The 15,968-nt window shown below is 43.0% G+C and overlaps 1 protein-coding gene across 1 annotated transcript in view; it reads left to right on the plus strand.

Moving 5' to 3' along the window:
- Positions 1-8,543, plus strand: part of BRWD1 (bromodomain and WD repeat domain containing 1) — a 128,685-nt gene extending 120,142 nt beyond the window's left edge. The window contains exon 41 of the mRNA XM_045501358.1: positions 797-8,543. Coding sequence (XP_045357314.1) covers positions 797-1,938 — 1,142 coding nt within the window. The 3' untranslated portion in view covers positions 1,939-8,543. The remainder of the gene's footprint in view (positions 1-796) is intronic.
- The last annotated feature ends 7,425 nt before the right edge of the window (positions 8,544-15,968 follow it).

The raw sequence follows: 15,968 nt of genomic DNA on the forward strand, positions 1-15,968 counted from the left end.
CGTTTAGTTCACGTAGCGGGCGGCCTTGGTCTTCACAGCTGTTTCAGAGTAAAGATTTCACTGCTTGTGTTGGCCGTGGGTATTGGAAAAGCAGAGGCAGCACATTTACAAGCTGTGGCGTTGCCCGTTTCAGAAGGTGAGAAGAGAGGGCCGGACTGTTTGTTTGGAAGCGATGTGGAAGTAAGAACAGCCGCAGCAGCCCGGCCTTTCTTCGGATCAGGAGATTGGTCTCTCTGCTGGACGTTTGTTAACTAGTTCAGTCCCTGTGTCTTTTATGAGCTATGTAGTGCTGTTGCCCATTTTACTCAGGGCAACTCTGCAGCCGGGAGAGGTGAAAACCACTTGCTGATGTAAAATTGTGCTCTTGGTAGGTGGGGATTGATGAAACATTGAACGGGAGGCAGCCAAAGCTAAGATGAAAGGTATTTGGTGTGATTGGAACTTGTGAAGTGGAAAAAGTTTCAGAGGCTGAGAGTCGGTGATGGTTTGCATACCTTAGCGCGCTGGTAGAGTTTAGTCTGAGCTCATGTAAAGAAACTATTTTAGTGTCGCTGTTGGTGTATGTCGATTGCAGGGTGGGGGGGTGGTGGTCACTGATGGGAATGTGTTCTGCTCCTGCCCGTGCTGAGGCTGGACCCAGGTCCCTGCTCTAACGTGAGAGCCCCGCGCATTCACTGCCGTCCTCCTTCCGAGTTAGTAGGGATTCTGGACTTCAGTTGTTTAAAATGTTGAGCATTTCGTTCCTTTACACATACTTGTAGAGATTAAAGGAGTACTTCTCATTTTTAATTTTTAGATTCTCCATCACAAGACCATGGACAAAACAGAAAGGTTTCCAGGAAAAGGGTCTGCTCCAGTGACTCAGACAGCAATTCCAAGGTGAAGAAGAAGTCCTCAAAAGCCAAAACGCGACCCCTCAGGACTCCTCGAAGAAGTGCCAGCACCGCCGCCGCCGCCGGTAAGATCAAGCTCATGAGCGACGCGGAAGACGGCAGTTCGGGCAGCGTGTGCACTAGAAGCCGACACAGGAGGAAGAAGCCCGTCCCTGCCGCCTGTGCCTCTTCGGCCCCGAAGATGGGGAGCGATTCGGAGGGAGCCGCAAGCTGTGAAGTGCCGGACGAGCCGTGTGCTTGCGGAGGGGGGCCGGGAGGCGGCCCTGCGGGTCCGGAGCGCCACTCCGACTCGGAAGGTGCGCGCAGTTCCGAGCGCGGGGGCAGGCGCGCCCGGGGCCCCAGGGCGGACGGGGCGCCTCCCCAAGCCAGGCATTCCTCCGCCGGGTCTTCAGGGGAAGAGTCGAAAAGCCATATTCCAGGGGGCGAGACGGGCAGGAAGAAGGTTTCCGCGGAGGCCGCTTCGGAGCCGAAAGCGGCTGCGGAGCCCAGCTTCGAGGAGGAGCTGAGTTACGGGCTGCGCAGGTGGAACGGCCGGCGGCTCCGGACCTACGGGAAGGCGCCGCTGCGGGGGGCGGCGGCGGCGGCGGGGGCGGAAGCCGAGGCCGGGCGCAAGAGGCTGCGCCCGGATCCGGGGGAAGCACCGGGAACCGCGGCGCGGGGGGCGTCCCGGGGCGCGCGCGCCCCCAGCCCCAGCCCCAGGTCCGCGTCCGAGCCGGCCTCCGCCACCGAGTCCGACGGGGACTGTGCCGACGACGCCAACACCAAAAAGAGGAAAACGAAGGGAAAAGCAAAGGCCGCCGGAAAAGGTAAAGCCTGTGCGGCCGCCGCGTCCCGAAGCGCGCGGCGGCAGAGACAGAGCAAACGGCCCAGGTTGAGTGTGGACGATAACGACTGGGAAGATCTGGACTATGCAAAGTCGAAAAGAGGGCTTCGGCGCTCGAAAATAAAAACGAGGAATCAGGGCAGAAGGACCGTGAGATACCACGATGGGGATGATGACAGAAGCTTAGAGAACGGGATAGATTTTGATGATTGCACCTTATGACCTTGAGAGAAAACCAGTTCATTCGAAGAGGAAATGGACTGGAATTTATGGTGAAAGCTGGCTGTTGAAATTATTTTTTGTCCTACAATTCAGGGAATATATTTATATTTTTCTATGAAAAGTTATGAATGTGACTAAATCATGACTGTTATTTTTATTTGCACTTGCTTGCCTTTGTAGCAGCGTTCAGCACAGGTGCCAAAATATGCTTCATTTTGGGGGCAGATCTACTTTGACAGTATTGAACTACAGAGAGCAAGGATTTGAAATATGTTCAACACTAGACATCCTGGTTGTCAAAACCAATAAGCATTACTTTCATGGTAGCAAGTGTCATGCAGTCATTTGCTGAGTGCGTCCAGAGGTGGTAGTTTCTAACCCCTGTTCTGTTGTCGTAGAACAATTTCACCCGTGGCCTATGTTTACAGATTCTTCATAAATATTATGTGCATACTGATGGAACGATCATGGGAGGTGTAACCATGATTAGTAGGCGAGGTACCTACCACTTTTTTTTTTTTTTTTTTTTTTTTTTTTTTCTTTTCTTTTATTTCCCTGGCTACTTGAGCAGAATGCATTATACCAGATTTGGTCATTTTCATTCAAATGGTTTCTCTCCAAATGCTGTTGGGTCTTTTCTCTCTTTTTCTTTATTTTTAAGGAAAATGTCATCACTTTTATTTTATAAACTTGAATTTATAAAGTGCTGGTAAATTATTTTTTAAAATGTTTGGATTGTATATTTTAAACCTCGAAGGCCCCAAGCATAGCCCTGGCATTTTCTTTTAAATTGTGCACTAACAGAATGCTATATAATTTGTCTTTCCAAGATCTCCTGATTTCTATGTAAGGGATTTAACCAAAATCTTGGTCTTCCATATTCTTACTCTGTGAAATAGAGGAGTTTGTGTGCCTTAGATTTAGGAAAAGTGTGTTCTTTAATAGAGTGTACAGGGCCAAGAGAGTATTTAAATTATACGTAGATTCCCCCCCCCCCCCCCCCCGCCCAATTTCCATTGAGATTGTAGAGTTCAGTTTTGTTAAGAGTGCAATCGCAAATCTCATCTATATAGGGAAATAGTTCAATGTCATTCTCCACCTCTCTGTTTTAGCTTACTGCTGCCATGTGCAATCCCGAGCATTCTTTGCGGGGGCAACTCAGTGCATCTTTTGTTAGTGACCCCTAGTTTAAGAAACTGTCTTGTGTTGTGGGAGAAGACTTTTGGAATCCATTCAAAGTGAAACTTCTATCACATCATCAAATACCATAGTACACTTATTTTTGAGCCAAATATTTTTGCTTGATAGGTTGTGCTACTCCGTAGAGTGTAGGTGGCCATTCCTAGCTTGTTTGTGCCTGAAGATGGACTTGATTCCAATGGTTTACATATTTCGTAGCTGAGGAGTATGTTGCAGTACTCCTACCTCTGTTATTTATTGGCCCTGTGTTTGATGTCAGACAAAATTAATCCTCTTCTCCTGTGTATGCTTAAGGTGGCAGATACGGAAAAGCATCAGACTCTGGTATCAATGTTAGAGAATGTTCTTAAGTTTGTTACTTTTTAGTCATCTATTCTATTTGACATGGTAGAAGGTACTTTCTATTCTGATCTAAGGGGAAGGATGTTTTTGGACATTACCAACCGAGACAGGTGGGATACCTGTCTGTCCTTTGGTTGTTTGGAGAGCTGTCGCCGCTTCAAAACTATGATGCCCTTCTTCTCAAAGCTTGTGTTGAGGGTATAGTACAGAGAGTGATTCAGGAGAATTGTCCTTGACTATTGACCTGAAGAAATTAATGGAATGTTCTTTACTTCCCTAGTTTTAAGAAATGGTGATAGATGTCATTTCCATTAATTTATTTAAACTCTTCTTAAGCTTCTCTGTTTTATATCTATTCTCAGGGTTATAACTCCATGTTTACCATCATCTGCAAAAAGGTACCAAAAAAATCCATAAATAAAAATATAGAATACATTCTAAATCTATAAATTATTTTGTAAGGTGATACTTTGATCATTTAGGCTTCATCGGTAGAACTATTCTTAATCTTTTGGCCTGAGTTAACTGGTCATAGATTGGCTGGTCAACCAATTACTGATTTTTCTTTCTGTCCAAAATGGTTAGACCTTTGTATATAGAAAGCAGTGTTTTGGTTTCATCTGGGGAAAAAAAAAAACCAAGAATTTGTCCTGGTGACTTTGAAGGCATGGTTGACAGTGGTAGCTTCTCCAGTTCTGAAGTAAAACTAAGGGATTATAGTGAGAATCATTTTTATGGGTTTTTTTGGTCATGGTGCTATTCCTAAGGTTAACTTTGAATATGTGACACACACTCCTAAGTACTTTAAGGAAAATTAATAAATAATTAATAGTTCAAAATGTTTACATTGAGCACTAGAACATGTTTGACTTTTTTTCTACTTTATGCGAATTGCGCAGGGATTTAATGCACAGATGTACTTTAATGTGTTTGGGATCAGTTTGTATTTTCTTGTGAAAAAGACAAAAGGTTGCAAATTGAATGTGAACTGATCCAGAAGTAAGTGCTATCTGGCTTTCCATTGCACTTGAAGTAACTTGATGGTGTACATGAAAACAAACCAGAACGAAACTACTGTGGTCATGTATGTCCAAAGCCCTATGATTTTATTCCTTTATGGTTGGAAAAAGGTCTGTGGTTATCAGACTTGATTTTTGATTCCTTCGAAAGTATTAAGGAAAAAAGATGTCAAACATTTAAAAAATAGCTGAGGTTTAAAAAGCATTTTTTTTCGTATCATACTTATTTTAAAAGGGTATACTGACAATGTGTAGTAACTTCTGAATAAAAGGGAAAGTGTATCCCATTTTCAGATACTTCTTAGGGTGGTCATTCTCCCTTTTTTATTTTAGGGGAAAATCTCTGATTAAATCCTTTCTCAATTTAGAAATGCTTGGAAAGAATGATAAAGCATTTATTCACAGCTTCTCAGTTACAACATAAGAGTTTCTTCTAAATAGTAAAGAGTCGTACCTAAAAAAGCAAATTAATTTTATAATATGAAAATGGGGAGAATTTCTGTTCGGGGAAAAGGCACTTCAGAACCTGGAATTGCAAATGGAAAAGGAGATCTGAAGCCAAAAGAAATGCCATCTTGAAAGTATTACTGTCCCCAAATAATAAGACCTGTCACTGAATCTTCACGCTCCATTGGTTAATGACATCTTAGGTAAAACATTCTTAGAAGCCTCCCTACTTAGAAGGGTTCCTACTACATCCCCTGTCCCTCTCCTAGCCTTGTAAAATAACCAGAACACAGAATGTATTAACTAAAGTTGTAGTGCTTTAAAAAACCAAATTGAAAGGATTTTAATCTCTTTTGTCAGTGCACATTGAACTTGATCGTGCCGCTTGAAAACAATGAGGTTTGTGTGTCAGTAGAATGCAAGAGTGTTGTTCAAGGCGCTCATGATATTTTTAGTTTTCCTTCCTACTCTACCGTATTGGTTTTTTTGAGTAACTTTTAAATGGCTAGAACAGGTCGGGTGTGCCTTGCCCTTTATAGCTGAGCTATCAGCTCCACCCTTTTTATCCATATTAAGTCAGCGTATTTACTTTCTCACGCACCTTGTCGTTGTCCACAAACACTTCAGCACCTTACACTGTATGGAACTTGTAGTTCAGTTATCTCGTGGTATGATGGAATGCACCAGAGCGCCTTCACTGCGGAAGAACTTTCCATTATTACCTAAGTCGATCTCTCAACTCCCGCTGTGGATAACAGCAAATAATAAAGCAGAAACCGTAAGAAATTTGCAGCTTCACTGTTTAAGACTGTCTTGATTCTAGTATTTGGGAACAAAGACCAAACCCAAGTATAATTTGTCAAAGCCAGGGAGAAAATGGAACATTGTGGAAAAATCTAGTCCAACCAGATTAGCACATGCTAATACCACTTTGGTAGCTCAAAATTGTGAATTAATGGAGAGGATTAAAGTGTAAAGACTATATTGGCGAGGGCTGTCTTGTCTTTTCTCACATTTTGAGTTTTTCGTAGCTATTTTCCTAAACTGTAGATGTGGGAATTCTCAAAGTTGAGAGATTTTTACCAGTTCCTGATAATCTGCCACGCTGGTTCCTAATACATTGTTAATTTGGTAGAAAAATATGAAGACCTTTTCTTGGTGTCTCCTCAAGGATTGCTTATGTGGATCTGATGTAGGGAGGTTGGCTGGGGCCAGTTATAACATTGGGGTCTTACAGATCTGCAGGCTCTCTGTCTTTGGCAGCCTGTAAGTAACTGTAGGCTGTTTGTCAGGACTGATAGCTTCACTGAATTTAATTGTCAGTGTTTCCGTATACTTTCTGGTCATACTTTAGTTTTTAAGGTAATTTGAAGGTAAGTTTTATCATTTATTAAAACCTCTGTTGGGAATTTGGGCTCCTAAAGAGGCTTCTGACTGACCCAGCTGGAACGAGACGGCCAGCTAGTTTGCCTGGACCACAAGTGGCCAGCCTGGCCTACGGGGATGTTGTTTAGAAGTTATTACCCTTTTTGATCAGTGTCTAAATGTCGAAAGTGATCTTTCATTTTTAATATATTGAAGGTAATTTTCTAGGTGCTGATCCTCGCTTAGTCCTTGGACCATACACACACATTCAGCTCACCTATGAAACTCTAACCGTTTCACTGGAGCCAGACAAAAAGGCAGATCTTTAGAAGATTTTCCACTTGCACACAAGATCTTTCAAAACTTTAACTTTCTAAATAAACTCATTACCATGCCTGACTCTCGGTTGGTATCTAGGAACCAGTTTAATTTTTTTTAGTTACTAAAAGAGTATAATAATGTTATCCTACTGACAAGTAAAAGGTTTTTTCTTTCCTTTTTTAAACTACTTCAAGCCTTCTAGCTTATTCATTCCATAAGGTCTGCAGGAGGCAGCCAATTTCCCTTGCAACTTATCTTTACGGTTTCTCAAACAGCTTACTGTCCATTTGTGATTAGTTTCTCAAGCAGGCAGAACGCGGGGCCACACCGTGTTGGATGGGCCAGGAGGACTGAAGGGAGACTAGAGACGGGCTTGAAAGGGGGTTGGCGTGGGATTGTCTGTGCCCTGCTGCTTCTCTTCGGTGAAGTAATAAAGTAGTCGAAAACCAGTGTTTATTTCTGATACCCTCTCCTGCCAAACAGTTCGAAATGCTCTGAGAGCTATCTAAAGTTTACTAAACAGATAGATACAGGATCGTTGAATTCATACTTGATAGAACTTTTATCAGATTTTTAGAAAAAACTTGCAGTAGTCATCACAAGTCTTTGAGAATCGTAAGAATGACTGTCACTGGTTAACTGTTTGCTAAAGACGAGAGAGAGCTGTATAGCGATGAGCTACTCCGCCATAGAGGCAGAACAAAACCAAGTTCTGTGGTGCCCATCACGGAGTGTGCTGCATTTATTCAACCATAAGAGTGACCAAGCTGGTGAAGAACAACTCATGATTAGGGAATTATTTCTGACAAGCTCAGGATCCCATGTGGCCCCAGTGTAGAGGCTGACTTCTCAGTGTTAACCAACTCACCTGGAAAATAGAAGTGTTCTGTTCTGGGAGTTACAGGGAACACGTTAGTTAGTCTACAGTCATCCTCTACAGAGACTTTCCCGTGTATGGGATCTTTTTGGAAACTTATGCTTTTGGAGGGATGACTATCGGTGACAAATGCTGTTTGTTTCCTGAGTTTTGATCATTTTATTATCAGTGAAGGGCAGACAGTGAAGAAAGGGCATCTCAGACTGACTCTGTCAAAAGCCTTGCTTGAGGGTGGTGGTTGTGTTTTGCAACTAAAAGGTTTCTCCTCTGTGGATTGATAACCCGCCACAGCAGCCACTGACCTCAGTACTTCAAAAGTATGTAAAATAGGCTAGCACATTTTCATTTTCAGACGTGCTTTCATCATCTTCCATTCTCAGATTTGTTTTTAATGCTGCAGTTAAAATGCGATGAGATTACAATTTTTCATGCTTCTATAGCAGTGATGTGAAGTTTATTCTGGGTTTAGGAAGACAGTTTTGTATTAAGTATCATAATTGGAATATGATTAGTCCTTAACACATAGAAGCTTAGAGATGCTTGCTTTGACTCAAAACGGATGTCTGCATCCAAGTTCCTATTCACCACAGAGCGTCTTAGAATACAGTGATCTGGGCGTTAGAATTAAAGTGGTCCCCCAGGTGAACTGTGATGGAGTGCTACTACGCATGCACGTTTTCATTCCACAAATGAGGTTTTTGCCATCCCCCAATAGGGAGTCATTTATAGGAAAGCAGCAGTGCCTCAGGCTCTCACTGCTCCAGGACACGTGACTCACCAAGCCCCACCAAGACCGTCTAGGACAGTTCGACCTGGGGGACTGTACTGACTGGTTAGTATTAAGTGATGCTGTCCCGTATGTATTGTTAGAGTAGTGGCCTCCAAAATTTTTAAGCTTGTACCCTGACCTCTAGATTGGACTTCTCTAACCCTGAATTATCCTGTATATATTTGTAAAAACGATTTGTAGTTTTCTCAAGGAGAGTAAAGCACTTTATAATTTGCCAAGTTCTCAGTAATAAAATTGACCCCGACTTATGTGTACATATTATTTTTTAACATTTTCCCACACTGTCACTCTTCTGTGTTCCTCAGATTGCTTTTATCTTCACCCTGTGAGCTTTCTGCTTTAGGTCTGAGGCTAGAGCTACGGCTCCATCAAGCTGGAGCGGCTGTCTACACTAGCACGGACTCTTCTCCCCCGTCTTGACGCACTAACTTATTGGAAGTTCAGATTTTCTTAAAGTACTTTTAAAAGCCTGATCAGAGTTTCTTCAATAGAATCTTAACTGTTTTCCCTCATTTTGGATTACAAATAAGCACTTATTCAAACGAGTTCGTGTTAGTATTTTACCAGGTTCCTAAACGGTCAATACAGGTACTGCCATCTACATCAAAAAGGAATTCATTGCTGCGCCTGAAGTCCTTGTGTCCCAAAGAAATCCTTAGTTGCGATAGGATTTTCTCCATACTGTCGACGTGTTGTCGAGATTGATCTGGTTGGCTGCTTTTAATGTTTCAACGCGCAAATGGATGTGGTTGAGTGACTGGTGTGTGTCCTCATCCCCACTGTAAGTCGAATTTCACCTTAATTTTGTTACACACTTAGAAAAGCCTCATTTGTCTGTTGTAGTATGTTAATTTGCCTTCTAGTATTTGCCTAACATTGACGTAATGTGCCGAGGGTTCATTTTGGATCGGGGGTTGCTTTGCAGAGACCGTAGTTCGCACCAAGCATTCCCGAGAAGAGGCTCTTCCGGGCAAGCGCCCTGCTCTTCAGGCCGCTTGTGCGAGCGAGGGCCCAGAGCCCGCCAGGTGGTGCTGCCCAATGGGCCGAGGGGATGAGCTCAGGCCGTTCAAGAAGTGCCGTTTTTGCAATGCCTGGTGACTTCCGTTGAACAAAACGTGTTACCTTTAGAAATAGGATTTCACTGGAAACGCATATACGGCACCTAATTGGCCAAAGGGCCTGCTGCACTTGGCGGGTGGGGGGGTTGCTTTTAGGATAGCAGCTCCTCACCTGCTCCGGGGGAGCTCTGTCACGGGTCTTGGAGAAAGCACAAGTACATCTTTGAAATGAGTGTCACAGAGTTAGGGCCAAATCTGAAGGGCTTTCCTTTCGAGAGCAGAAGACTTTTCCTCAATTCTCTAGTAATGAACGTGTCAGTCAACAGAAGCCCGTTTTCACCTGCAACTCCTTTGTCCTTGGTGACGGAAGGGCAAACCTCTCCGTTCATAAAGGAAAAGCTGGGAAGTTTCACTGCGATAGAATAATAGCATCGCGTGATGGCCGACAGAACGAAATGAGCCCTCATTTTCTCGGCTTTTGTAGTGAAAGGGACCCAGTGGGAGAGAATGCGGATGTCAAGGGGGGGAATTTCAGTGATCTATAGCCTGTTCTAACCGACTGCTGACTGTCTGGAAACTTGAGGTGCGGTCCTGCAAACTCACCCCCAGGCAAGACTTGTGTGCCTTTTCAATGGTTTTAGGTAGTTTGACTTAATGGCTGCAAGACCGGATGGCCAGCTGATGAGGCCTAGCATTCAGGGGCTGATGCACTTTAGGTGCATTTGAGATACAGGTTTTCCCACCACTGGCAAGTAGGGCGCTCCTGGGAATCTTTCCTAAGCCCAAATAGCATAAAGCAGAGATGCAACTATGCCATTAACTTCTATGGGAAAAAACTGGGGTCATATGCAGACCCTGAAAAATGACCCGTCAGGCTTCTCTGATACCTTAGGACACGCTAACATGCACAAAGTCAGCAGAGGTCAGGTCCAGGTGCTCGGACAGTTCCAAGAGCTCTGGCAGCGGGGGAGGGGGCTTGGTGGGTGGTGCGCCTCTGGAAAACATTGCTGTCAGAGCCAACACCGAACGCTGTTTGTGCTTTTCAGGCTTTTTCTTTCTTTCTTAGTGTTTATTCTTGAGAGAGAGAGAGAGACAGAGCATGAGCGGGGGAGGGGCAGAGCGAGAGAGGGAGACAGAATCCAAAGCAGGTTCCAGGCTCCGAGCTGTCAGCACAGACACCGATGTGGGGCTCGAACTCACCAACCGAACCGTGAGAGCATGACCTGAGCCGAAGTCAGACGCTTAACGACTGAGCCACCCAGGCGCCCCTTTTGGCTAGCAAAACCAGGCAGGTCTTTTGTAAAAGCGAGGTGACATCCCGCAAACTTCCAGAAAGTGGAGAGTGTCTGTACTTCTGCCCTAGAAGTGCACTGATCATTCCTGGATTTGAAATTTGCAAATGCAGCTTTGAGACCCGGGCAGAAATAAAAAGGATGTGAGCCCACCTAAGCTGGTAGATGCAGAGCGGTGGGCATAACATCATGTGACTTGGTACAACTGGGATGGATCCCCAGCCACACCGAGCAAGTTGCTTCTCCTTTTAGTCTTGCCTTTTGACAGTGGGGCCCCTCCAGTTTGTAGCTCTCAGCTACAGCAACACCTCCTCAAAGGGAGCTTTCCTTGTCCTTTCTAGAAGGTGTCCTCATGGCTCCCAACACTTTTTAGTCCTTACAGCAACTAGAGTTCCAGGTATAGAATTAGTTTGCTTTAGAATCCTTATCCTGATCCTCTGGATGCCTGGCATATACCTTGCTGAGAAAATATCTGAATAATAAACGAAACCAGGATTTAAGAATTAGTTAAATAAAATGCTCAAATAGTTGAAAAAATGGATCTAGGATTAAAACCATATCTTAGTTCTCTAAAATGAATAGGCAGTTCCTTTTTATCTGCCGGTTCATGTTTTTTTGACGAAAGGTGTTGGAATTAACACTTTCAGGACTGTCTTGAAGCAGAGCTGATAACCGCGTCGTCATAGTCGTGATGGCATTGCTTTCTCATTTAGGTTCCAGGAAAATTATTTCAAAGCTCATTGAATAGCCTAAGCTAGTTCGACATAGACTTTTAGAAACAATACCAAAAATTTAGTGCTTTATGATGCCACAGGTACCTTCTCAGAAGTCTGGTACTGTTTTAAGTGACTGTTCTCTTTCCAGATTGGAGAGTATACCTGGTGGCATACTACTCAAGACTTCCTTTTGTAGGTGTGGAGGTGGGAGTAGTATCACTGATGATAATCACTTACGTTTTTTTCCTTATTTGGCAGTGTGAATAGTTAAAAACATTTTTTTTAACGTTTGTTTATTTTTGAGAGAGACAGCGTGTGAGCAGGGTAGGGGGAGAGAGAGAGGGAGACACAGAATCCGAAGCAGGCTCCAGGCTCTGAGCCGTCAGCACAGAGCCCGACGCGAGGCTCGAACTCACGAACCACGAGATCATGACTGAGCTGAAGTCGGACGCCCAACCGACTGAGTCACCCAGGTGCCCCAATGAGTAGTTTTAAAACTTCCGATCTGGGGATTTGTTATTGAGGAACATAAGCGGCGGTAAAGTCTTGTGTTGCAAGTGTTTGCATTTATGTGAACTTTCACTCATTTTTCAGACTCTGTTCCCGGAGACAGAGAACCCAATACAAAAGTGAGAACGTGTATGCAGCATCATCAGGATGCAGTGCAAATGCCTCGTGAAATTCTAAAAGCAGAAATGGTACCTGAGAAAGTTCCCCGTAGATGTGCTACTGTGGCTGCAAATAAAATAAAAGTAGGAGTAATCTAAAGGAAAAGCTTTCAGAACCAGAAAATGTCTGGATTAGAAAGAGCAGCAGAAAACTGCCCCATCGAAGTGCGGCTGCTGTGGCTAAGGAAAAATTACCGAATGTTTATAAAGAGGAGGATATAAGCATAAATTCAGGAAGTGAAAAAGAACCAGAAGGTATTAATAGCACAGCTTTTAATTAAGGCAAAGAAAAGCACGCTTTTCTTAAGGCGTTCAGATCCTGGAAAGAAAAAGCACAATAATGACTAGGAAAATGTAGGAGTGATTTGAATTTGGATTCAATCAGGGATTGTATCTGATTGGACACAATCAGATACAAATAAACTGGCAGTTGCATTCTGCTCCTAGCTTGAAGTTAATCCCTTGTTGGCACTTTCTGAGGAATTTTCTTTTCATTTCTTTTCTTTTTAATGTTTATTTTTGAGAGAGAGGTAGAGTGTGAACGGGGGAGGGGCAGAGAGAGAGGGAGACGCAGAATCCGAAGCAGGCTCCAGGCTCAGAGCTGTCAGCACAGAGCCCGACGCAGGGCTCGAACTCAAAGGCCCTGAGATCATGACCTGAGCCGAAGTCGGACGCTTAAGTAACCGATTGAGCCACCCAGGCGCCCCTCTGATAAAAGCCATACTCTGGTGGGTCAAAGTGGGAGGAAACCTTCCTTGCAGTGGGCTCTTGCACAGAGACACATAACAGAGAATCCGGGGGTTGGGGGGTGTAATAGATTGTGGAGCCCGTAGTGGAGAGGTGGAAAGAAAAGGACAAATGGCCGGTCACAAGATTATTCCTGTTCAGAAAGGAAGGGTCTTGAAGAAATCTCTTGGTTCCTTAGAGGAACATAATGGAAAGTGTACAGGGTCTGTACCTTCAGGGACTGGAAAAAAAAAAAAAAAATGTCAAAATCACAACCTGATGCTAATTTTAAGCCTTTTGCATTAGAGAATAAAAATTTAGACCACCATAGCTACGGTGTTTACTAAAGTAAGAGGGAAAAAATATTAACGCACGTTTCAAGAGGAAGTGCCATGGAGCCAATTTGACTTTTGAGTGAACCAAATACCTAAGTAAGATCCAGTCCCTGCAATTCACAACCTCACAAGTCTAAAACAACTTAAACTGGAAGGACCTGGGGATTGAATGATGTGGAGGTTGATGTTCGAGTTCTGAAGTGGAGTGTTGGAAATGGGCAGTTAGCAAAAACCCATCAATGTCTTATTTTGTTTAGAATCTTGGAATCCGTACTGAATGGCGACCACTTGATGTGACTAATTCAGGGAATATATATTTTTCTATGAAGGCTATGAATGTGACTATCACAACTTCTTTTCCTCACTTTTCCTTTCACATAACTGCATTTACAGTGATGCCAAAATGTACCTCATTATGAGGCAAGGTCTTAGTTTTAACCAGTTAATAATAAAAGGTATAGATTAAGATCAAAACAGTCATATTTTTGGATGATAGTGACATCCTCTTAGGTTTCTTTTCAGCACCTTAAAAATCAGTACTTTGTGAACACTTTGAGCAAATTGGTTACAGTTTCATCACAACAAACTTTACTGGCAGCATGTGGGCTATTTCATTGTGGCCTTTGCTAGGATTAGAAAATCTGATCTTGATACTATAAAGAATTTCTTTGCGATGAGGTTTAATTTGTTGTTAATAGGTATTTGTTGAAATTAAGATCACCAGATTAAATGAACGCACTGTTAATCTTAACATAGTAACATGCTATTGGAGAAGCGAATTGTTAGAAGCAAGTTGTTTTCCCATTTAAAAATATCTGTGAATATTAATATATGATTTGCATGTGTAAATCTGAAAAAGTGAAACATAGAAACCTACGGGTTTCTATTCCATCTTCATTAAAAGACTAATGTAATGCATATATTTTGGTTATACAGACAGACCCAAGTGTCTAGATTACTTGAGAAATTTGTTTGTGGTTGCATGTCTCCTTAAGAAAAAGGCTTTTTGTCGTTTATTTTCCTCTCTCTTAGCATAAGCCAGAATATTTCTAACCTACAGAGTCTGTGTCCTTTGCTCTCTGTTTATAGTGTACTTTCATCAGAAATACTGATACCAGTATCTTGTTACTAGTACAGGTGAGAAAGGGAAGAATTCCTAATAAATTGCTAATATTTTTAGGTGCATGGGGTTTGATTTTTGATTGCTAATGAACTGTTTAAACCTATTTCCGCTCCCATATTTACCCTTAATTTTGTGGAAATTTCTTATTGGGGATGTTATATCCTTAACAAATACCATAATATGAAAATATTTAAGTCTCAGTTAAGACTATTTTATGCAAAATTTCTTGACAATTTCAGTGTAATCAAAGAATTTGTTTTGAATTTATGATGTTCTCTGATGGGCTTAATTTCCGCCAGTACTTGAGACGGTGTCACCAGCGATCTTTCCAAATGGAATCTCTTTGCTGAATTAGTATTTAAATTGAACATATATTTGCCTTTTTAAAAAGTGCTTGGCCTAAATTTATTGTAACTGCATGAAATAAGCATTTGTTTAAAACTTAACATTATTGTAAAACTCTCTGAAATGTATGCAGAATTTAAACCATGGCCAAATGTATTACCCTACTCCTAATTTTAATCAGCTTTCTAGAAATGATTTCTTCATAATGTAATTGTAAAAGCAAATCGAGCTTAAATTTTACTGGTTAAAAATGGCAAGTTACTTTATTGGACAAAAGGATTAAGTCACAGTGATACCCAAACATTCTTTTTATTCTGCAATTCAGTCCTTCTCTAAAACAACCCACCCGTATAAATGCAGCTTAAAAATACCACATTGGTGGGGCACCTGGGGGGCTCGGTCGGTTAGGCGTCTGACTTCAGCCCAGGTCCTGATCTCAGGGCTGAGTTCAAGTCCCACATCAGACTCTTGCTGACAGCTCAGAGCCTGGAGCTTGCTTCAGATTCTGTGTCTCCCTTTCTCTCTCTGCCCCTCCCCTGCTCATGCTCTGTCTCTCTCAAAAATGAACAAACATTTAAAAAAATTAAAAAAAAATACCACATTGGTAATCTTACTCCGTAAGTACACCCAAACTTTCCCAAGCTCCTACGGGATAGCACTTTGGTCATTCTTTATACTAAAATGTTCAAATTTTGCTTCAAAACCCAAGCATTTATTTTGCTGGAATGTGCAAAACCGCTAAAACTGATTCAATGTAGATGCTTTTGTCGATCGTATTTCTCCACGTCTTAAAACAAGGTATTTCTAGCAGCTTCCTGAGATTAGATTACCTCCAGAGGTTCCGCCTGCCCCCAAACTAGTACTGAACTCTGTGCTTCTCGGCAGCATTCCAAAATGTGAGCAGTGCCACGTGTTTTCAGTACGACTACGTGTAGGTGAAGGGTCTGTGTCGCTCGCCACCCTGGACCCCGTCACTTAAAGTGTCCGCAGTTGCGCCTCGCGCCCGCCCGGGACAGTGTCCGGCGATGGGTCCTCCGCCGCGCCCCGAGGAAAGAGAACCGGCTCGAAAGCAACTGCACACTCTGCTTATTCGCGAAAGGCTACTTAAAGCGAAAATAAATTTTGTATTGGAAATGGCCACGTTTTAAAAAAAGAAGTAACTATTTTTGCATTCTCATAAACTCTTTTAGATCGGCTTGACAATCATCAGCTTTTGAAGTGTGAATTCTTATTGCCAGAGTAAAAGTCGCATTTTATACCACCACGAAGCGCTGTATTTCTTCCCGCCCTCGGTCCGCAGCCCGGTGCTTAATACGGCAAAGCTGCGCCCAGGAGGACGGAGTCGGGGTGAGGGAAGGAAGGGCGGCTGAGCCGGCTTCTCCCGGGTCGGTCACCGGCCCAGGCCC

The sequence above is a fragment of the Leopardus geoffroyi genome, chromosome C2 (assembly GCF_018350155.1).
Source record: "Leopardus geoffroyi isolate Oge1 chromosome C2, O.geoffroyi_Oge1_pat1.0, whole genome shotgun sequence".
In the NCBI taxonomy this organism is placed as follows: Eukaryota; Metazoa; Chordata; class Mammalia; order Carnivora; family Felidae; genus Leopardus; species Leopardus geoffroyi.